At 37.1% G+C, this 19,817-nt stretch overlaps 1 protein-coding gene across 2 annotated transcripts; it reads left to right on the forward strand.

Moving 5' to 3' along the window:
• The first annotated feature begins 11,487 nt into the window (after positions 1 to 11,487).
• Positions 11,488 to 17,860, forward strand: LOC131024704 (probable inactive DNA (cytosine-5)-methyltransferase DRM3). Of its 2 annotated transcripts, none has more exons than XM_057954242.1 (12): positions 11,488 to 11,764; positions 11,856 to 11,918; positions 12,023 to 12,151; positions 12,336 to 12,432; positions 12,669 to 12,715; positions 13,106 to 13,195; positions 13,743 to 13,841; positions 14,814 to 14,913; positions 15,356 to 15,468; positions 15,665 to 15,767; positions 16,303 to 16,373; positions 16,476 to 17,860. In XM_057954242.1, exons 2-12 carry the CDS (start codon positions 11,916 to 11,918, stop codon positions 17,790 to 17,792), a joined length of 2,169 nt encoding a protein of 722 aa, XP_057810225.1. In that variant the 5' UTR covers positions 11,488 to 11,764; positions 11,856 to 11,915; the 3' UTR covers positions 17,793 to 17,860. The 2 variants fall into 2 exon arrangements, with proteins under 2 accessions (XP_057810225.1, XP_057810224.1); XM_057954241.1 differs by having other exon boundaries at positions 11,501 to 11,769.
• The last annotated feature ends 1,957 nt before the right edge of the window (positions 17,861 to 19,817 follow it).

A 19,817-nucleotide genomic window follows, 5' to 3' on the forward strand; every position in this document is an offset into this window, starting at 1 on the left:
TTTTCATCTTATCTTACAGTGTTATATGTCTCACAAGTCATCATGGCAGTAAATATAGATAAAATGATACTAGAATGTAATGTAAAAATGTTGGTAAACAAAATAGTCATAAGGATGAAAATACACTATCAAAGTGCATTGGGGGTCGTGCAAAACTCATAGATGGCACTGCCTATCTTGTGCCTATACTCCTGAACATGGTCATTGCCCCACGACAGGCTCGGCGAGTCTGCGATCAAACGCTCCACGGTCATGCACGCGAAAACACCAGAGCTAAATCGGTCGCTCTGTGCGAACTGCTCGGCAGGATCAGCATACTCGATCTGCAGCTGACGCCATTGGAGATTCTGATTCGCGGTTCTCCACAATGCGTGTCCTATCGAACCAAAGGAACACCTCAAGGACCCGGTAGAAAAGACGGCCCAAAGGACACAGAGCGCGCAGCATGTCGTGGCGTGACTGTGCCCCAATCCGATACAAGTTCGGATCGAAGACGCGGCATTTACCCGTGAGCATATCAATGCTACAGATAATGATACGCCCCTCGACAAATACAGGAACAATGACCTGTACAGGAAGAAATCATTGATCAACAATCCTTTTTATTTTAAGTCAAAGTTATTTATGATGTAGGTGTAATTGTGTACCGCAATGGCATCCAACCAATCTCCCTGAGTCGATGAGGTACCCTTGCCATACACTGAATACATCAGCTTGGCAGCCGGCTTCCACGACAACACCGGAGCCTCAGAGCTTATAAGACGCTGCTCTGAACGAGAGCTAAACATACGGCGCGCATTCTCCATGATCTCCTTGTATTCTCTATCCAAACAAGTCTGCAAAGAAGAAAAACATTATTTCAACAATATTTTATTATAAACGCAAAATATGTTAATGCTTACGAAGAATTCCGTATCCAATATGATATGCGTCCTGTGATCGATGTCCTGAAGCAGGTCTGTACCGGTCACCAGCCTATGCCTCAGCGTCATCATGTATGCATCTACATGCTGCACATACTTTAATGTTAATATTAAGTAAGCAATAATACTACATGTAACAAATGCATCAAAAATATTAGATACCTCGGGCTCGAGGTCTTTAGTCCTGTTCATGAGAGCAAGCCAAAACTGCCTCTTGATCGGGTGCCCACTCTCTGCCACCACCAACTTCCTGTAGCTCCCAGTACGGATACGCTCCACCATACGAGTAAATCCCTCAATATACTGCTTGTCGACGGGTTTCGGCTCGTGGCTGTGAACGTATAGGGATCTCAGCGCAGCCGAAGGCTGCCGCTCACGGTGGCTTCGGCGCAGTTGCGCATCCTCTGGTGGTGGTGGACAAACACTGAGGGGAAGGGCAGGTGTTGCCCCAGAAGAAGAAGCTCCCTATATTTACATTAAAACAACACAAGTTAAACATATAAACAGTCCATAAATGACACGTAATTTCAATTAGAAGTTAAATTTAAAACAAATACTGAGCTTTTACCCCAGTAAACTGCTGCCATAAACGCTCCATCTCTCCCTGAGAATAACCAGCCTCGAGAAGAACCGGCAGCGAAGAACGAGGCGGCTCGAATGGGTATGCTGAGCTCGAGGGCTGCTCAGTGTACGAGTAGCGTGGCCCCAGATATGGGGTCAAGTGTACGCCAGCCCCAAAAGTCGTGGGCACACCAAAACCAGTATGCGGGCCCGGTGGGGTTTGATAATCATCACTGGCGGAGTGACCCGCGTCCCTAGCAGGCGACTCGTGTGCAGGGGACCTCTGCTGCGATGGCGCATCCTCGTGCTCGGGCTCCGTCTCGGGCTCGGGCTCACGTCGCCTGTCCGATTGAGGTCGTGGAGCAGGCATGGGCTGACGTACATCAGTGCTATGCGAGCATCGGCAACGCATACACCCAAAGGTCTCCTCGGCCCAATTCTTCAGCCTCGTGAATAGGCCCTCCTCCACACGCCTCGCCACCCGGCCCTCACTCTCGCGCACCATCTGTTCCATGCGCTGCCACTCCTGCTCGCTCAAACCAGAAGGCCCATGAGCAGCACTGCTCTCTCCCCCGTATCTGGGCCTCTTGTGACTCTGTGACCTCTGGTCGGAAGTCACGGGGCAATCGCCGCCGCCACTCTGATCCCGCTGGCCACTGCTCGACGAGGACGAAACCACCTGTGGTCTCTGCCGCTTTCCCCGATCTTCGCGCCTTAAACTGCGACGTCGGGGTTCCATCTGAATAGATGCCTCAGAGCGGTCCCCACCACTCATGTCCGGTCGAGGATGCCTCTGGCCGAAGACGCCCGGACCTGGAAACTGGACATCTCCTTCATTCGCGACCGATAGCCACCAGTGCGTCGTCGCCTCCTGCTGTTCGGGCTGCAACTCATAAAGCCCGTTCTCCTACAATAAAAAAATATATGTACATGATGATTAATATTCATAACATCAAATATAATTAACTAATAAACACTTAAATTATTACCGGTGACTCAAATAGGGGCTGCAAATCTTCATTGATTTTACTCAAGAAGGTCCACCTCTTGAATCTAGGTAATATCCCGGCATTATGTATAGCGACGGCTCTGCCCAAGCCGGGAACAACCTCAAGATCCCAAGTATATAGAGCCCAAGAAGGCCCATAGAAGTGGTACTTCCATTCTTTCGACATCTTCATAAGTCTGAAGTTCAAGCGATTATATGCCGCTGCACCCCAAGGAAATGTGAAGAACTCCGACAAGTCCTCCACCAAAGCCCACGTCCAGATCTCCACGGGTCGTGGCAAATCCACGCCCAAAACAAATGCGTGTAGCACCAACAGGTGGGCCACACGCAGTGCTATCGAGCCGTCGGGGTCGACAATCTCCGTCCACTGCTCAAAAAAAAATGTTTGCCAACTCCTGAACTGACAAGCGCTACCCGCCACAAACTCGTGTGTAGGCTACATTGTTTTTCAAATTGTGGGGGGCTGTTGGATCGAAACGATGTGGCCCAAATGGCAATCCGGTCACAAGAGCGAAAGCGGCGTGATCAAGGCAAACCTTCTTGTCGTTGATGTAGAACCACATCACATCGTCACTATCCAGCAGATGACGAGAGACAATATGGTGCAATGCCATGTTGCACCTGTGGCCCGGATCCCAATCCAACAAATGTCCAAAGCAACCCTGCCTGAACGTATTCTCCAGTGCGTCGCCCCCAACTTCCCTCAGTCGCTCGGGTACCCGGGACAAATAACTGGTCTTGTAGTAAGAACTGATCTGTGTCCCGGGGCGATTTATTGTTTTGGGCCTCCGATAACCGATCTATTCAATACCAAAAATATATCAATTAAAAAGCCAAAATATAATTAATTAAGAAAAATAACACAAATTTTAATAATAACATAAGTAATTCAACCAAATAGAATTATTATTATTAATAATAATTCACGAAAATAATTATGTACATGTAGAGGATCTTCTCGTTAGTTTCAATTTATGCACTACCCAATTCAATTATTTGGTTGTGTATTTTATTTAAATTATTGAAATGATTTTAAAATTAAACTAAATCAAATTATATACTAAGTAATTCACAAATAACATAACTAATTCAACCAAAATGACTACAACAAAATAACATAAGTAATTCACGAAAATAATTAATTATTTTCGTCCCAATAAAATAATTAAACATAATGACTACAACCAAAATGAATATACAACCAATAATTAATTATTTTCATCCCAACATAAGTAAATTCCGTCCCAATAATTAAACAAAATGACTACAACAAAATAACTACCCAATTCACGAACACAAGTAATTCGAATTAAACAATTTCACCAAAATAATTCACGAACCCAATTCACGAATTTAAAATCAACGAAATAGGATACTTACTTGATTTGAAGAAGAAGCCATGGTGTATGCCTTCGGACGTTGAAAAAATCGTGAATGCTCTCCTTCAAGTTCAAAAAAAATGATTCTCATTCAAACATGGACAAACAAGAAAACAAAGCAAAAAAAAAAAAATCATTCCAATTTACCTTCGGTTTGGAATGCTCTCCTCTTTCTCAAAAATTTCCCCGATGCTCTTTCTCCTCTCTCTCTTTCTCGGCTGCCTCTCTCTCTCACTCTCTCTCAAAAAATAAACTGATGCCGTGAATTCAAAATGGAATGCGGCTAGGTTAAAAGTTCTAATTCTTATACATGTAAATGGGTTTCTTGGTCAAACAAGCCTTAAATTGCCTTGTGAATTTGAGATACAGCCGTGTATATCCCCCCAATAAAGCTTCCGCGATTCTCGCCTATCTGTATAGCCGTATGAATTGTCCAATCACCCTTTAAGCTTATAATTAAAAAAAAAATAGGTTTTCGTGTATAAATAGAAGAAATAGTAGTAAATTAAGGGTAAAAAATACGAATATTATATAAAATGATATGAAATTTTTTTAAAAAAACATTTAATAGCTTACCTGCCAGTACTGAGTAGCCGTCCGTTGTAGCCGTGAGTAGTTTCTTACCCACGGCTACGGAAGCCGGCTACATATTTCTGGCGGGTACTTGGTCTTAAGGTGTATTATGTTTCATTGATTCATAATATATGATTTTGTAATTTTTTTATCCACCATTTGCTATTATTTTATGTGTTACAATATTAATTCATATTCAATCAAATAAACTAAAAAAATTTAGACTTATTGAGTTTATTTTGTCAATCTCCTTCTCCTGAATTTACTGCAAAGAGATTCCCACCCTATAAAGCTGCATTGTAGCCGTATGAATTGTCCAATCATCCTTTAAGCTTATAATTAAAAAAAAAAAAATAGGTTTTCGTGTATAAATAGAAGAAATAGTAGTAAATTAAGGGTAAAAAATACGAATATTATATAAAATGATATGAAAAATTATTTTGAAAACATTTAATAACTTACCCGCCAGTAATGAGTAGCCGTCCTCTGTAGCCGTGAGTAGTTTCTTACCGACGGCTACGGGAGCCGGCTACATATTTCTGGCGGGTACTTGGTGGTAAGGTGTATTATGTTTCATTGATTCATAATATATGATTTTGTAATTTTTTTATGCACCATTTGCTATTATTTTATGTGTTACAATATTAATTCATATACAATCATATAAACTAAATAAATTTAGACTTATTGAGTTTATTTTGTCAATCTCCTTCTCGTGAATTTACTGCAAATACATGACAAACCCTATAAAGCTGCATTATACCCGTGAATTGTCCAATCACCCTTTAAGTTTATAATAATAATACAAATTAGGTCTGTTTAAAAATTTAAAATAAAGAGTATTATGAAACTAGAATTTTTTTTAAAGCTAATGAAGTATTTACCCGCCTGTTATTCCTAGCCGGTCACAGTAGCCGCCGGGATCCATTTCCAGCCGGCTACTGCTAACGGCTACGATTAACAGGCGGGTAATTGTTGTATTAGCTTCAAAAAAAACACTTGTTTCATAATACGCTTCATTTATTTTTTTTTCAATTTTCTTATAGATGTTTAATAACATGAAGACCTGTCCTTATTTTTTCGAACTTAAGGCATTTTAGGGTTACAAATAATGACGTAAGTTAGCAAATAATGCCATTTCCTCAGATTTAGAGTCATATTTAACTACATCTCTTACACATTTTCTTACACAAGTGTACTTGTGTAAGAAAAGTGTAAGAACTTTTACGCAAAACGATGCAAATCTATCACCATCAATTGCAAAGTGGGTAGTTTTATAAGACATCTTATATGGGTGGGTAATTTTGTAAGATAACTAACCAAAGTGGGTACTTTAAATTCCATCCCAATTTTTTTTATATACCATTGATTAAAGTTTTGGGTCTTTAAATGAGTTTTGATTTAGTTCCTTCAATTACGAAAGTGATTAATTATTAAAGTTCCACACATTAATCCGTCTTCAGAACTTCTATATTTTATATATATACATATATACATGATTAGTTATGTTATATAGATTTATATACATAATTATTTAGATTTATTTATAAAATTTCTAGTTTAAGTTATAATTAGGATATATTGTAACGTTTTATCTATTTAATTAGGTGCGGTGCAATTAGGATCCTCATTCCGATTTTAATTTATTAGTCTCGACTTTAAGGTGATGGATTTTGCGTTTATTCATATAGTTATATATATTTTTATTATCGCGTTTGATTACTTGTTTACGTGCATCTTATGACTATGTTGTTATGTGCGATCATGGACCTAAGCCATTGATCTATGATGTTATGTGTGATCATGAGACCTAAGCCATTGATCTATGATGTTATGTGCGATCATGGGACTAAGCCATTGATCTATGATGTTATGTGCGATCATGGGACCTAAGCCATTGATCTATGTTGATAAGTTGATCATGGGACCTAAGCCATTGATCTATGTATGTGTTTGGTCATGAGACTTAAGCCATCGACTCAAACTATGATTATGTTTGTCAAGGGGCTACGGTCTCTTGGCGTATGTTTGCAAGTATGATAATGTGATTTGATTACGTATGTGACGTATGTGGATATTTTGTTATGTTCCTCACTGAGTATATTTTTCAATATGTTCACCCCTTATCTTTTCAGTTTTGCAGTTTCAGAGTCGAAGTGGCCATGGAAGTGGAGAACGACTAGGGATAAAGATTTTACATTGAACATTTTAGTTGAACTTGTTAAGTTTTATTTTATTTTATTTTATTTTTATTTTATGATACTACTTTAGTTTTGGCAAGTTGACTTTGAAATTAATTAGTTTAAATTTTCTTTATAGATCAAAAAATTATTATTTTACTATCTTTTGTTCTCTAAATTTTTAAATAGTAAAGTTTATGAAAATTGGGGTGTTACATAGTGGTATCAGAGCGAGGTTACGTTCCTGTAGACTCGTGTGAAAAAAAAAAATTGTTTTCAAAAGGTTGAATAAACCTAGTCATTCGAAACTCATGTGCTGCATCGGCTCCAAGGTATGTGTTTTAATCGTTCAAGTATATGGCACTTATGATGAGTTATATGATATTTTCTTTTATGATGCTTTTATGTTCAAATACTATTACATTTAGATTCGTTTCTATTGCTATAGAATAAAGAATAGTATATTAATAAGTTACTAGAACATGATTATTAAATTCAAGAAGCATGACTAGAAATTTCGAGGACGAAATTATTTTTAAGTGTGCTAGGTTGTAACACCCCGAATATTTAGATTTATTATATAAGTTTAATTATTAGTATTTTCTTGTTTAGCTTATTATTTTTAGGTAATTACATGATACATATAGATATGCACCATTTTTTTTATCTAGATTATTATTATTATTATTATTATTATTATTATTATTATTATTATTATTATTATTATTATTATTATTATTAGAATTAGAACTCCTTTTATCATCTTTATTCTTTATCCTAGTAGGAGATATACATATAATATAATTTTTATACTTATCAAAAATTCTTTAGAAATTAGTATAAAATATGAGATCTATTTTTCAAACCCAAAAAAATGTCACACACACGCTGAAAAATACTTCCCCTAAGAGCACTCCCAGTAGAAATCCCAAAATTATGCTCCTATATTACTCCCTAAAGCTTCCCTATTTAATTTTAGGATCTCGATTTTATAAATGTATACACCAGATCTCCTATTTTCTATATAAAAACAATAATTATGTGTGGATCCTACTAATTATAAGCTTAAAATAAATTTAGGGTGAGTGTAAATTTAAGATTGAATTTAAGTAGGTGTAAAAAATTTTGTGGACCCCATCCAATTTAGGGGATCTGTTGGATGTATTTTTTATCTCATTTTCAATTGTTTTAGCCTAAATTTAGAGTTAGTGATGTATTTAGGTGATCTGCTGGGAGTGCTCTAAGTTTTCTCGTCTTCAAGCCTTCTCATCAATTTTTTTTATATTTGAAGTTTCCTCCCCTGATCACTTTTCGGGTATGATTTGATTATTATTTTTAAATGGTAATTTGTTGTAGAGCTGTTTAGGTGATATTTAATTATTCAAGTTTAAATTGTTGGTGAAGTTATATATATTAAAATTTACGTCTTTGGATCAGAAATCCATTTTATTTTTATGTTATAACTTTTCAAAAAGTCAAAGTTTATATAAGATTTGGCTTACATAAATTTTTTCGAGCTCTGTATAAGCTTTCGATTGGTAACTAAATAGTTTTTAATTATTTGTTAATGGTTGATTTGCTTTCAGTCATAAGGGACAAATCTTATACTATATGAGTTGGTATTTTTCTTTTAAAATCTTAACTTGTGATTTCCAGAAATCGAGAATGATTGAATTCCTTGGTTTGTAAAGATGGTTATTTAATTATTTTATTTGTTTTTCGATTAAGCATGATGATAGGAGTGGTCTGCAAAATTTTTTAATTAAGACATTGTAAAAAATAAGAAAAGAAAATAGAAATAAAAGAGGAAAATAGGAATTGAAAAATGTTGGCAAGGGGTTTCGAACCCCTGCCTTTGGGATGCACAAGGCACATTTATTGCCAAATGCGCTACACTATAGTTTGGATTTTTTTTTACCAACATTTATACTGCATCCGTCCACAAAATAAAATCTCATTTGCCCTTAAATTTTTGTCCACCAAATAAACTTCTATTCTGTTTTTTGTACAATTATGTCATCCTTTATTTCCTATATTTATTATTCTTTACCACTTATGGATCCACCCCGCAACACCTTTATCATTTTTATATTCACATTTATTATCCTTTACAATTTATGGGCCCACCTCACAACACCTTTATCATTTTTAAATTTTATATTTACTACCATTTACCATTCATGGGCCACCCCACAATACATTTATTACTTTAGTCAATTACTCATATATTACACTCACAACATCTTTATCAGTTTTCTTAGTTTCTGTGTCGACCATCAAATGAGAGTTTATTTCATGGACGGAGGGAATAATATATATTGTTGACGTGGGTCAGGGTGGACCCGCCGCATACCATGCGGTGGGTCACACCAGAGACCAACTCAACTTTAATTGTTTCAAGAACGCAGTGAAAGTGTGTGTGTATTCAAAAATGATTTATTTAAAAAAATATTACAAACATTTAAATTTAAGGGTAAATATCATGAAAACCCCTGAAGTATATCCGCTTTATCAAAAATACCCTGAAACTTTCAAAATGTTCTCTAAACCCTCAAACTATCGGGTTTTTATCAAATATATCCCGCATCTATTTTTCGGTCACCAAAAACGTGATGTGGTTCGTCGAATGCCACAATGTAATTTATATTCTATTTTTTAAATGAAATGGCAAAAACGATGTCGTTTCATAGCATATCATTTTTAAAAAAATCCACTCTGAAATTTAAAATTCACTCCTATCGTGTTTGAAATTCACGCTAATAACCTAGAATTAGGGATAAACACGATAGAATATGGTACAAAACGAAATCATTTTTTCTATGTCATTTTAAAAAAATAGAATATAAATTACATTGTGGCATCCGGCGAGCCACATCACATTTCTGGTAACCGAAAAATAGATGCGAGATATATTTAATAAAAACCTGATAGTTTGAGGGTTTAGAGAACATTTTAAAAGTTTCAGGATATTTTTGATAAAGTGAGTATAGTTCATGGATTTTTCATAATATTTACCCTAAATTATTTAAATTTAAAAAATATTTATATGCTTATAGTAAGAATTATTAATAAAAAATAAAATAAAAATGAAAAATACTTAATGGTGTTAAGTGCTCGTTAAAAGCAGTGGCATTTTGCACTATTTATGATATATTGAGAGCCTAAGAGCACCCGCATCGCGGGTACTCGAGGAGGTCCTCGAGGAGAGGGAGTGCGTCGAGGAGGGCGATGCGGCGTGGAGCTCCTCGAGGACTCCTCGAGTTATCGAGTATCCTCGAATGGGTGGAGGAGATGGCGCGTGCAATGCACGCGCCCAATTTAAAAAAAAAATTATGAAAAATTCGAAAATTCGAATTTATATACATTCTTTTGACCGCAGCTCCTCGGTCTCCGCACCTTTGACCGACCGTTTGCATTAATTTTTTTTTTTTCTCCTTCTTCTCTTCTTTAAAATACCCCACCTTCTTCCTTCTTCTCTTCACACCTCTTCTCCTTCTTCCTTCTTCCTTCTTCTCTTCACACCTCTTCTTCTCCTACAATTTTCTCCGTCATGGATCCACACAACCCTTTCTACGATCCAAATTGGTGCCCTGATCTCTCCTCCGATTATCATCCCGATATGGGAGGAATCAACTTGGAGGAGAGCCCGCCCGAGGAGGAACCGGTGAGTGCTCAGCAGAGTGTCTCCCCACCAAAAAAAGGCGGCCGGAGGAAGGAAAAGGCCACCAAAATGAAGCACGACAAACAAAAAGTTTACCGTCATACTTACCTTCCACAGCATACGGATCTCATCGTCCAAATTTGGGCGGAGGAGACCAACGACTCGATCCGTGGGACGGATCAGAAGTGAGAGTCATATTGGGGCCGGATCCGCGAACGTGTGAACCCCATCCTCGGCGTCGACCTCGGCATCAAGAACTTCAAGGCCACTGGTCCCGGGTGAGCGCGGATGTGCGTCTCTGGGAAGTTGTTTGGGTGGAGACGCGCAACAATTGGTCGTCCGGTCATTCGGATGATATGATTCGTGAAAAGGCCCAAACCATCTTCAAGGCTCGAAGCCCACAGAGGGCCTCCTTCAATTTCTGGAACGCGTGGAGAGTTCTCCGGAACAATCCCAAGTTCAAGTCGATGTACCTCCTTGGAGACGTGCATGCCTCCAAGAGGACAAAGACTACGGAAGAGGGCGGCTTCACCACCTCGGCGTCGGGCGAGGAGATCTCTTCTGCTCGGCCCATTGGCAACAAGGCGGCGAAGGCGGCGGAGAAAGGGAAAGGGAAGGCAGCAGCGTCGCATACGAGCTCGGATCCTCCACCAGAAATTGTGGAGAGGTTGGATAGGAACGACGCGCAGATGAGGGCATTCACCGCCCAGTACCAGCGGAGGAACAATATCCGGGAGAGGGAGCTCGATATGCAGCTCCTGAACACGGATACGACGAACATGACGGACGCACAACGTGCATTGCACGCGTCCATGGTCGCCGACGTGCTCAGGCGTCGTGGTCTATCCTAGGCTTTTAATTATGTGATTTTAATGATGTTTTAGGTTTTTTAAATTTTTATGTATTTTTTTTTATGTTTTAAATAGGTTTTTTAAATTTTATGTTTAATCCAGTATTTAAATATGCAATTTAAATTATGCAATAAAATTTAAATGAAAAATATAAAATCAAAACTAATATTATCAAGTAGGCTATCAAGGAACCCCAATGCAGCACTACCTACTCAATAACACAAACACTATCAAGTAGGCTATCAAGGAGGTCCCAATGCAGATGCTCTAACAGCCCATAATCAAAAGATAGAGATATAAAATATTAGGAATTTATATGATAGGGGTTATTTGCTATTTCTCCCGTAAAGAAAACTTTGAACTGATTTCAAGAAGTACTAGTTTATATTTCGCAGCGACTCTTCACGCGCCGCTATCTGCCGCCGTGAGTATTTTACGCTTCTAACCCTGGTTCCTTGTGGTTCTGTCTGAGCAAATCAAGGAGGACAAAAGCAATGGTTTTTATCATCATCTGTACTACTTTTTGATGATTTATTTGCATGCACTCGGAATGCGGCTCAGTTTATTAGCCTTTCAAAAAAAATTGTACCTTTGTTGTGCGGTTTCGTGTTCAATTGCCTGCAGCTGGTAAAGTATGATTCTCAATTTGGATATTGTTAATTTGTTTTCAGTCTTCCTGCTTTCCGTGTTATGTGTTCATTTTAATTTTGAATTGCAGGTTTTGTGCGAGAAGCAAGCTTGTCTTTTGATTTAATTGGGCGCGCAACCTATTTTTAAGATGGTGAGTGTCAAAGTTTTGAGCTTTATTTTGTTTCTTTAATGTTCTGTATTTTTCTTCGTATATGTCTGCCTTTTAATTAAAAAAATCTCCTGTTCTGTTTGCAGTGTGATGTAGTGGACATTTCAGATGATGAGGATTCCTTTTTGCTGGAAAATGATGCTGGAGTTATACCCAAGGATGAGAATTTGGATTATGATTTACCACCGCCGAAAACATTCTCAATGCCAAGGGAGGTATGATTCTCCTTAATAAAATACAGCAAATTCGTTAAGGATTGGGGGAAATCATGTCTTGGTTAAGTTTAATGCTGAAAGAGTGAGATTGATTCCACTACCGTTGTAGCTTTAGGACTTGAAGGACATGTTTTGCATCTTTTATTTACTGAAGAATTCATCGTCTTCTTTGGCTGCACTGTAGGAGGATGGCGCAAGCTCGTCGGGGACTAATTTAAGATCATCGTTCATTGGAATGGGGTTTGCACCAGCTCTCGTCGACAAAGCAATCAAGGAAAAGGGTTGGTGTACCTTACTCCTAGACAGTTTTGTGGCTTTTGTAATGTTTGAGTTGATATTAATCTGAGCATGGCTGTTAACCATTAATTTTCTTTTAGAGAGTCTCCAAACCATTGTACTGGCAATTTCAACTAAATCAAGATTTTGAAATAGTTATCTTTTATGTATTATAGTTACACATCACTATTCGTTTTGAATAATGACACATCAGGAAACTAATATCTACCTTACATTTTAGGTGAAGAAAACAGCGAACTGATACTGGAAGCTCTTTTTTCATATGATGTAAGTGTTAATCTCGCAAGATAAAAGTGATAAACTACCATATTTTCATACTTCTGGATTTTGGGTTAACATGACACACAAGTTTGTCTTTCACCATGCCATAAGTAATTTTCCTTTGAATTAGACTGTTGCCCATTTAAACTCAATCATTTGACTTTTTATCCTTACATCTATCATGTTGATAAGTTATGGCTGACTGCTGGTATTTCTATGAAAGACTTCTTTCCTTTTGCAGCTTATAATGCTTGAATTAGACATGTTTTTCCCAATTGAAGTTAGCCTTTTCCTTTGACTAGGATGCTGAATTGTGCCATGCATATCAACACAGAATTTAGCCTTTTTTGTTTAACTCTGCGTATGAAGTTATGCTGTCCATCCCTAATTGAACAGGCCCTTCAGAAACCAAAGAATGAAGTTCTTGATAATAGTTTTTCTGGGGAATGCAGTGATAGTTTAGCTGGAAACCTTCGTGCTGGGGAGGTATGCTTGTTCTCAGTTGTCTCTATGAGAATCCTTTCAATCATATCTACATTTGAGTCATTGACAAATCCAACATGTTGTCTCTGGTAACTTGCAAAGGATGAATTTTCTGTGCAAATAAAGACTTCCATTCAAAAACTGCATTCAGTTTTTCTGATTTATGATTGTTAATGCTAGAGATCCTTACTAGATCTGTGTTCTTATCTCAGTCTTTCCTACTTTTTTTGATCAATTGTTTGTTAGAGCATGTAGCTTACATTATGTCTATTCTTAATGTTCATAATATGGGTGTCTATGAAGTGAATCACTTATCCTTCTGATTTTATTAGTGAACCTTCTTTAGTTAAAATACTCGCCCCTGAGTTAACTAGTGAACCGTAGTTTTCTGGTCATTCTTTTTATCTACCTTTAGTTCCCACCCATAGATAAAGTTTAATATTATCTGTGTACTTGCAGAATGCACATTTAACTGTTCTCTTCTCTAGTCTTGAGCTTTCTTTTTGAATGTTTTAGTTTCTGTTTTCTGAAGTATTTTGAAATATACCAGGATTTTCACAAATCGGAGTCATCGGATTCTCTTGGTAGATTGTTTGCTGAAGGTACAAAGAAGAATGTCTATGTTGAGGCTGATATTCCTTTAAAAGTGGTAAATATCCATATTTTTCCATTACTTGTTTCATTCACATGTCATAACCATAGCATAAGGTGAAATTTCCCTTTAATCAACTGACGTAGTAGGCATTGCCTTGCTGCTGCATAGTTTTATCAGCTTTCTGTGTGACGTGTGCATGTTGTTTTTGTTGAAAGCCTTTTGCTAACTATGGCTTGAACTTTTCTGTACTGTACTTCTGAAGTCTTATACTCCCTCCAGGCTCCAGCCCATAAGAAAGTATCACATTTTCCATTTTCGTCCGTCCCATAAGAAAGTATCACTTGGGACATGGCCCCACTTTCTCTTTTTAACCACAACCACTCATTTCTACATAACTCTACAATCAATTCAACCATAAACACTCATTTCCACTCAATACATTACCTATCAACCTTTTCTTAAAACCCGTGCCATCCCATATGCGATACTCTCTTACGGGATTGAGGGAGTAACGATTATTAGGTTCTCAGTCTACTGTCTTTCTTACAGTTGCATATGTCTATTTATGTAATACTAGTTGCTGGCTGCATCAATTTGCAAACCAACCCAAATTTATGAGTAGAATAACTGTGCTAAGGAAGTACTAGTGATTTGATGCCTGCTAATCAGTCATCTAATTTCCAAAGCCTTGGGCTTTTTGTGTATTATTGTGCTCAAAATGTCTTATTCATGAAAATTTATAGCATCTTATTTTCTACAAATCAAATGATTAGAAACAATATTTCTGTTACTTTGATGGAAATTATTTTAATTGAAGAGTCAACTGTGTTCGGAATTACATGCTTTCCATTATACTTAATTTATTCTAAACATTCAACTACTTCGCTGATTTGTCATTGGAAATTTTCTTTCTATGTTTTTACCTCCCAAGGATGAAATTTACTCGTTTGCTTGCATCGAATAAGTCAGATTTCCTCTCCTCATACTCTGATGATTCTGATTTTGTTGCGATAACTGTTCTTTCAGGAACTTGATGTTGGCGATAGTGTCATTGATGAGAAAACGGCATCGTTGCTAAAAATGAATTTCTCTTTGGATGAAGTTGGATTTGCTATGCAAAGACTTGGTTCGTGGAATTTTCCCCATTCCAGCCTTGAGCTTCTAATTATGTGAAACATGCCTCATCTGTAAATCTAGTGAAGTGTGCACTCAGTGTCTCCCTGTAATTAGTAATTTATAACATGAGAATGAGCTGTGCTACTCTTGACTAGGTCATTATGCTACACTTGGTCATTTGCTGTATTTGATAATCTGTCAAATAATTTCTGTAGCTTCCTAAGTTTGTCAGTCATGCTTAATATTTCTAATATAGTTGTTTTTAATCATCATTTTGTTGATTGAAGTTTTCTTTCACGGTTTCACCTTATTCCTATTGATTATTAAATTTACAGCTAATTCTACTGCATGGAAAGTTAGCTGTAAAGTTACCTCACAGTTTGCTCAAAAAAGAAAAAGAAAAATTACGTCATAGTTGTTGCCTAACTGGTTACTTTGGTGTTGGATCACAGGTAAAAATGCTGCTATTGGTCAACTAATGGACTTCATCTTCGCTGCACGGATGGCTAGAAAGTATGAAAAGGACACAAATAATTCAATTCCTGGAAATGAGGAAACCGAAAAGGTCTTAGATGACATCTTTTTTATAGTTTGTTAGATAGATCTGATGATTTCAGATGGTTAGGTACTTAGGTTACATGGTTGGGGATGCCACCATAGATTTTGTTTGCTATTTATACAGATACTTATTTATTTCTATTATGCTCACTATCTTTTATGTTTTGGAATCTCATGTCTTAAACTCAGTTGCAAATTTGCAGGATTGCAACAATGAGGTATTATTTGGTATTATGGAGAAGTCACTTCAACTGCTCGAAATGGGCTTTACAGAAAACGAAATTTCCGCAGCTTTTGAGAGATGTGGTGAGATGATTATGCAAATTGACAAAAATATGCATTTAGTAAGTTCACCAGATGGTGCTAGAATAGTCGTATCCAAAGTAAGATGGTTTTCCAAATGTGATGTTGGAGTCCTATTCTATTTGATACCCCATGCATTGTTTCTCACCATGAGCATCTGATGTTTATTTTGAGGATGCATTGTTTGTGAGTGAGGTAATGAAGGACTTAAAGTAAACTGGAAAATAAAATTTTTGGAGTCTCTAGGAGATTGAACAATAATGATACTAGTTGTAATAGATAGATGCGTGCAATCAATTGAAAGTTTTTGCAATTTCTTGGTTAAATTCAAAACGAAAGTGCTACCGGATGTAGGTGTTTCCTACATTAGATCCACACCTGCACCGTTGATGGACCATTCCATTAAGTCCCAAGTAAATAGGATTACAACAATTGAATTTCAGGTTATTGTGTTCATATTAGTATTGTTACCACCAATATTTCTTGTTCTCTCCGAGTTAGTAATTTCATGATCTCTCACCATGTTATCATATCTTAGGTTCGGAAGCACCCGTGACACTACTTGCTGAATCGATTGTTACAGGTGGTACTTGCCCATTACCAGATAAGGTCTACATCATTACTAATACGATGATTCTTCATTTGTAGATCCACAGAACTGCCTTGTTATGGAAGGATCACAACTTCTGTTTATTGATCTTCATTTTGCAGTATTCCTCAACTCTTTTGAGCACCTCAGGTGTCCGAAGGAGTTTTCAGTCTTCGAAAAGAAAGATGGAAGATTACAACTCGATCTGCATTAAAACTGAAGAATACAGTTCAGATGTAGCATCTCAAGTTAGGACTTCTGACTTGCTGGAGAAATTGAAAGGCAAGATGCCAGAAGTAGACATAGATGAACCAAACAATTTCAAGAAACCAAAGGAAGAATTTATGGAAGACTACCCTTCAGTTGGTAATTCTGCGGCAGTCCTACAGAGACGGGGTGGCTGTTTTGCAAGCATTGATGATGATAGGAAGCCCACAATATCCTTACCCAATGCTTGCAGAAGTCTTAGTGATGGGGTGGCCAAACCCCCGTATTTCCTTTATGGAAACGTCACAAGTCTATCTCCGGGCTCTTGGGCCAAAATATGTAAGTTCTTGTACTCAGTTCAGCCGGAGTTTGTGGATTCTCATTTGTTCTCAGCATTGAACAGAAAGGAAGGCTATGTCCATAACCTCCCAAGTGAAGATCGGTTTCACATTTTTCCAAAGGGACCAATGACTATTGCAGAAGCCATTCCATATGCCAAAAAATGCTGGCCGTCATGGGATAATCGGAAGCAACTAAGCTCCATCACTTGTGATACGACTGGATTACCCTATCTCTGTGAGAAACTAGGAAGAATGCTGGCTGAATGCAACGGGCCTCCATCTGCAGAACTACAAACAAGGATTCTCCAACAATGTGTGGCCAAGAATCTTGTTTGGGTAGGCAAGCAGAAGCTAGGTCCACTTGAACCTGAACATCTGGAGCACATAATGGGCTATCCGCAGCATCACAGTCGAATTGCTGGATATAGCTTGACGGAGAGGCTGAAATCGCTGAAGCTCTCGTTCCAGACAGACACGTTGGGGTACCATCTCTCAGTGTTGAAGCGCTTGTTTCCAAGCGGGGTGACAGTGCTGTCGTTCTTCAGTGGTATTGGTGGAGCAGAGGTTGCTCTACACCGGCTTGGGATTCGTCTGAAAGGGGTGGTCTCGGTGGAGCCGTGTGAGACGAAGCGCAGGATCATGAAGAAGTGGTGGGAGAAGTCAGCGCAGAGTGGAGAGTTGATTCAGCTTGAGAGCATCAACAAATTAACAAGCAACAAGCTTGAAGATCTGTTGAAGAAGTTGAAGGGATTTGATTTGGTTATATGCCAGAATCCATATTCTGGTGCAGAATCAGATAGTGATAGCTTGGGCGGTTCAGATTTCTCAATGTTTGTAGAATTTGTAAGAATTATGCAGCGTGTAAGGTCTACGTCTGTGGATGACTTTTAAGTTGTTTATGTGATGAATATCATTTCAGACACTTTAATTCTAAATGTGACGAAGAAAGTAAGTGATTATATTCGCTTCTTTTATAGTGCTGAATGAAACATTAAGCTACTTCACTGATTTCTCATTGAGTTGAGACTTTTCTTTACTTTGGAAGGATGACAAGTGTTTGGCTCAACTTATAAACTCTTTTTTAAACAATTTAAAAGCTCGTCAAAAATAAGTTTATCCATCTAAATTAATTTTTTTCATAATCTTATATGCAATAATTAGTTTACAAATATTTTTTAACTATACTTTGTAATTTTCATTATATACATTTTCAACTTCACTTCTCTTTAATTTTCATATTTTGCTAAAAAACTTATCTCTCTAGCACAAAAAGTTTCAATTATCCAAATATTTTGGTAAATTATAACTTTTGGAGAAACTGCATCTTATAAGCTTCTATAATATTTTATAAATTGTTAGAGCTTACAAACTTTTTAAAATATGCTTAATCAAACACCCTCGGGTCAAATTTGATTTTGTTGCCATCTGTGTATATTGTGACTATTATCATTACTTTCTAAACACAGTAAATAATGCTAACTTATAACAACATTTTTTTCACGATTTGGTCTCTTGAAATTGGGCCAAACCTATTAGGACTTTTACAGGCTTAGATTGGGCATTCTCTTTAAAAAAATGAATCAGGTTGGGTTTGAAGAGACTTTGAGCTCCTCTTCATTGCTAATCGCGCGACTGAATTCCAATTTCCAACCATCCAATTCAATACAAAATTGCATATATTTAGAATATGAAAGCATAGTATATAGTAGCAATGTCATAACTTTATTATAAAATCAAAATTAGGATAAACAGAAATCAACATAAATTTTACACTTGAGTCGGCATAACAAAACATAGCAGAATCACTTTTCCCCCCTCTGTTTTAGTTGCAGCTATACCAATGGGATTATTATTAGAGGTATCTTGTTCAACTCAAGCTTTAATGTTTATTTTTATCTTAATATTTTTTTAGCAGACCCTGAACAAATTTTCCTTTTTCAATCTTCTTCTTCTTCATATGTATGAGGTTATACGGTGCTCCAGTATTTTGCTTTTTTTTTTCCTATACGTAGCCCCTTTTAATTTAGGACTACAAGGATAAAATAGTAATTCTATTAATATTTTTATTATTAACTTTAATTAGGAGGCTACAATGAATAAAAAGAGGGCTATGTATAAAATCACCCAGAATTTTATTATACATAGGATTGAGAATCATTAGGGGTGTAGATATCGGGTAGTCCCTCACCCTTTTCGATATCCATATGGATATCGGGTACCTAATATCCTTTAAAATTAATATTAGAGTCGGATGAGGGTATTAATAGTCAAGTATTGGGCATTCGCATCGGGTTTGCGGGTATACCCAATTTTTAATTTATTTATTTATGTTTTAAATAAAAATGATATTATAATTTTTTTAAAATTCATGTTGCGGGTCAGATACCTGCAATTTACAGATAGAAATACCCTCAATTGCAGGGATTCATAAAAATGTGGGTAATGCAGATATCCGAATACCTGTTGCAGGTATTCGGGTACATGTAGAAGGCTTGTGAGATGGGTGAGGGTATCAAATTTAAAGGATTTTGAGGGTCAGGTACCTACATATTGCGGGTAGGGTACCTGACCTGCCTTGAATTTACACCCCTAGTTGAGATCCAATGAGAATACTATTTCTCATGATAAATGAGAATAACGAATAAATCAGTATAAATTTATGAATAAACTGTTGTAATGCAAGAATATCCGTAATTCAGTTAATTGGTGAAATTTTCGCCTCTTCTAGAATTTGAACCCTGATTTGAATGGTTATTCGTGCATTACAAGAAGGTTATTTACAAATTATTACCTTATTCATATTAATTCTCAACATCTAAGAATCTATTGGGTAATGTTCCCTCCGCCCCTAAAAATTATGGACCAAAAGAAATGACACGAATTTTAAGAAAAAGTGTGATAGCTGTGTTTAAGTGG

This window comes from Salvia miltiorrhiza, chromosome 5 (assembly GCF_028751815.1).
Source record: "Salvia miltiorrhiza cultivar Shanhuang (shh) chromosome 5, IMPLAD_Smil_shh, whole genome shotgun sequence".
Lineage (NCBI taxonomy): Eukaryota > Viridiplantae > Streptophyta > Magnoliopsida > Lamiales > Lamiaceae > Salvia > Salvia miltiorrhiza.

Excerpts from the sequence above, each read along its gene's own strand:
- LOC131024704 (XM_057954242.1), top strand. Across the intron at positions 15,768-16,302 it reads CGCAGCTTTTGAGAGATGTG|GTTCGGAAGCACCCGTGACA; the intron begins GTGAGATGATTA and ends ATCATATCTTAG. Across the intron at positions 16,374-16,475 it reads CTTGCCCATTACCAGATAAG|TATTCCTCAACTCTTTTGAG; the intron begins GTCTACATCATT and ends TTCATTTTGCAG.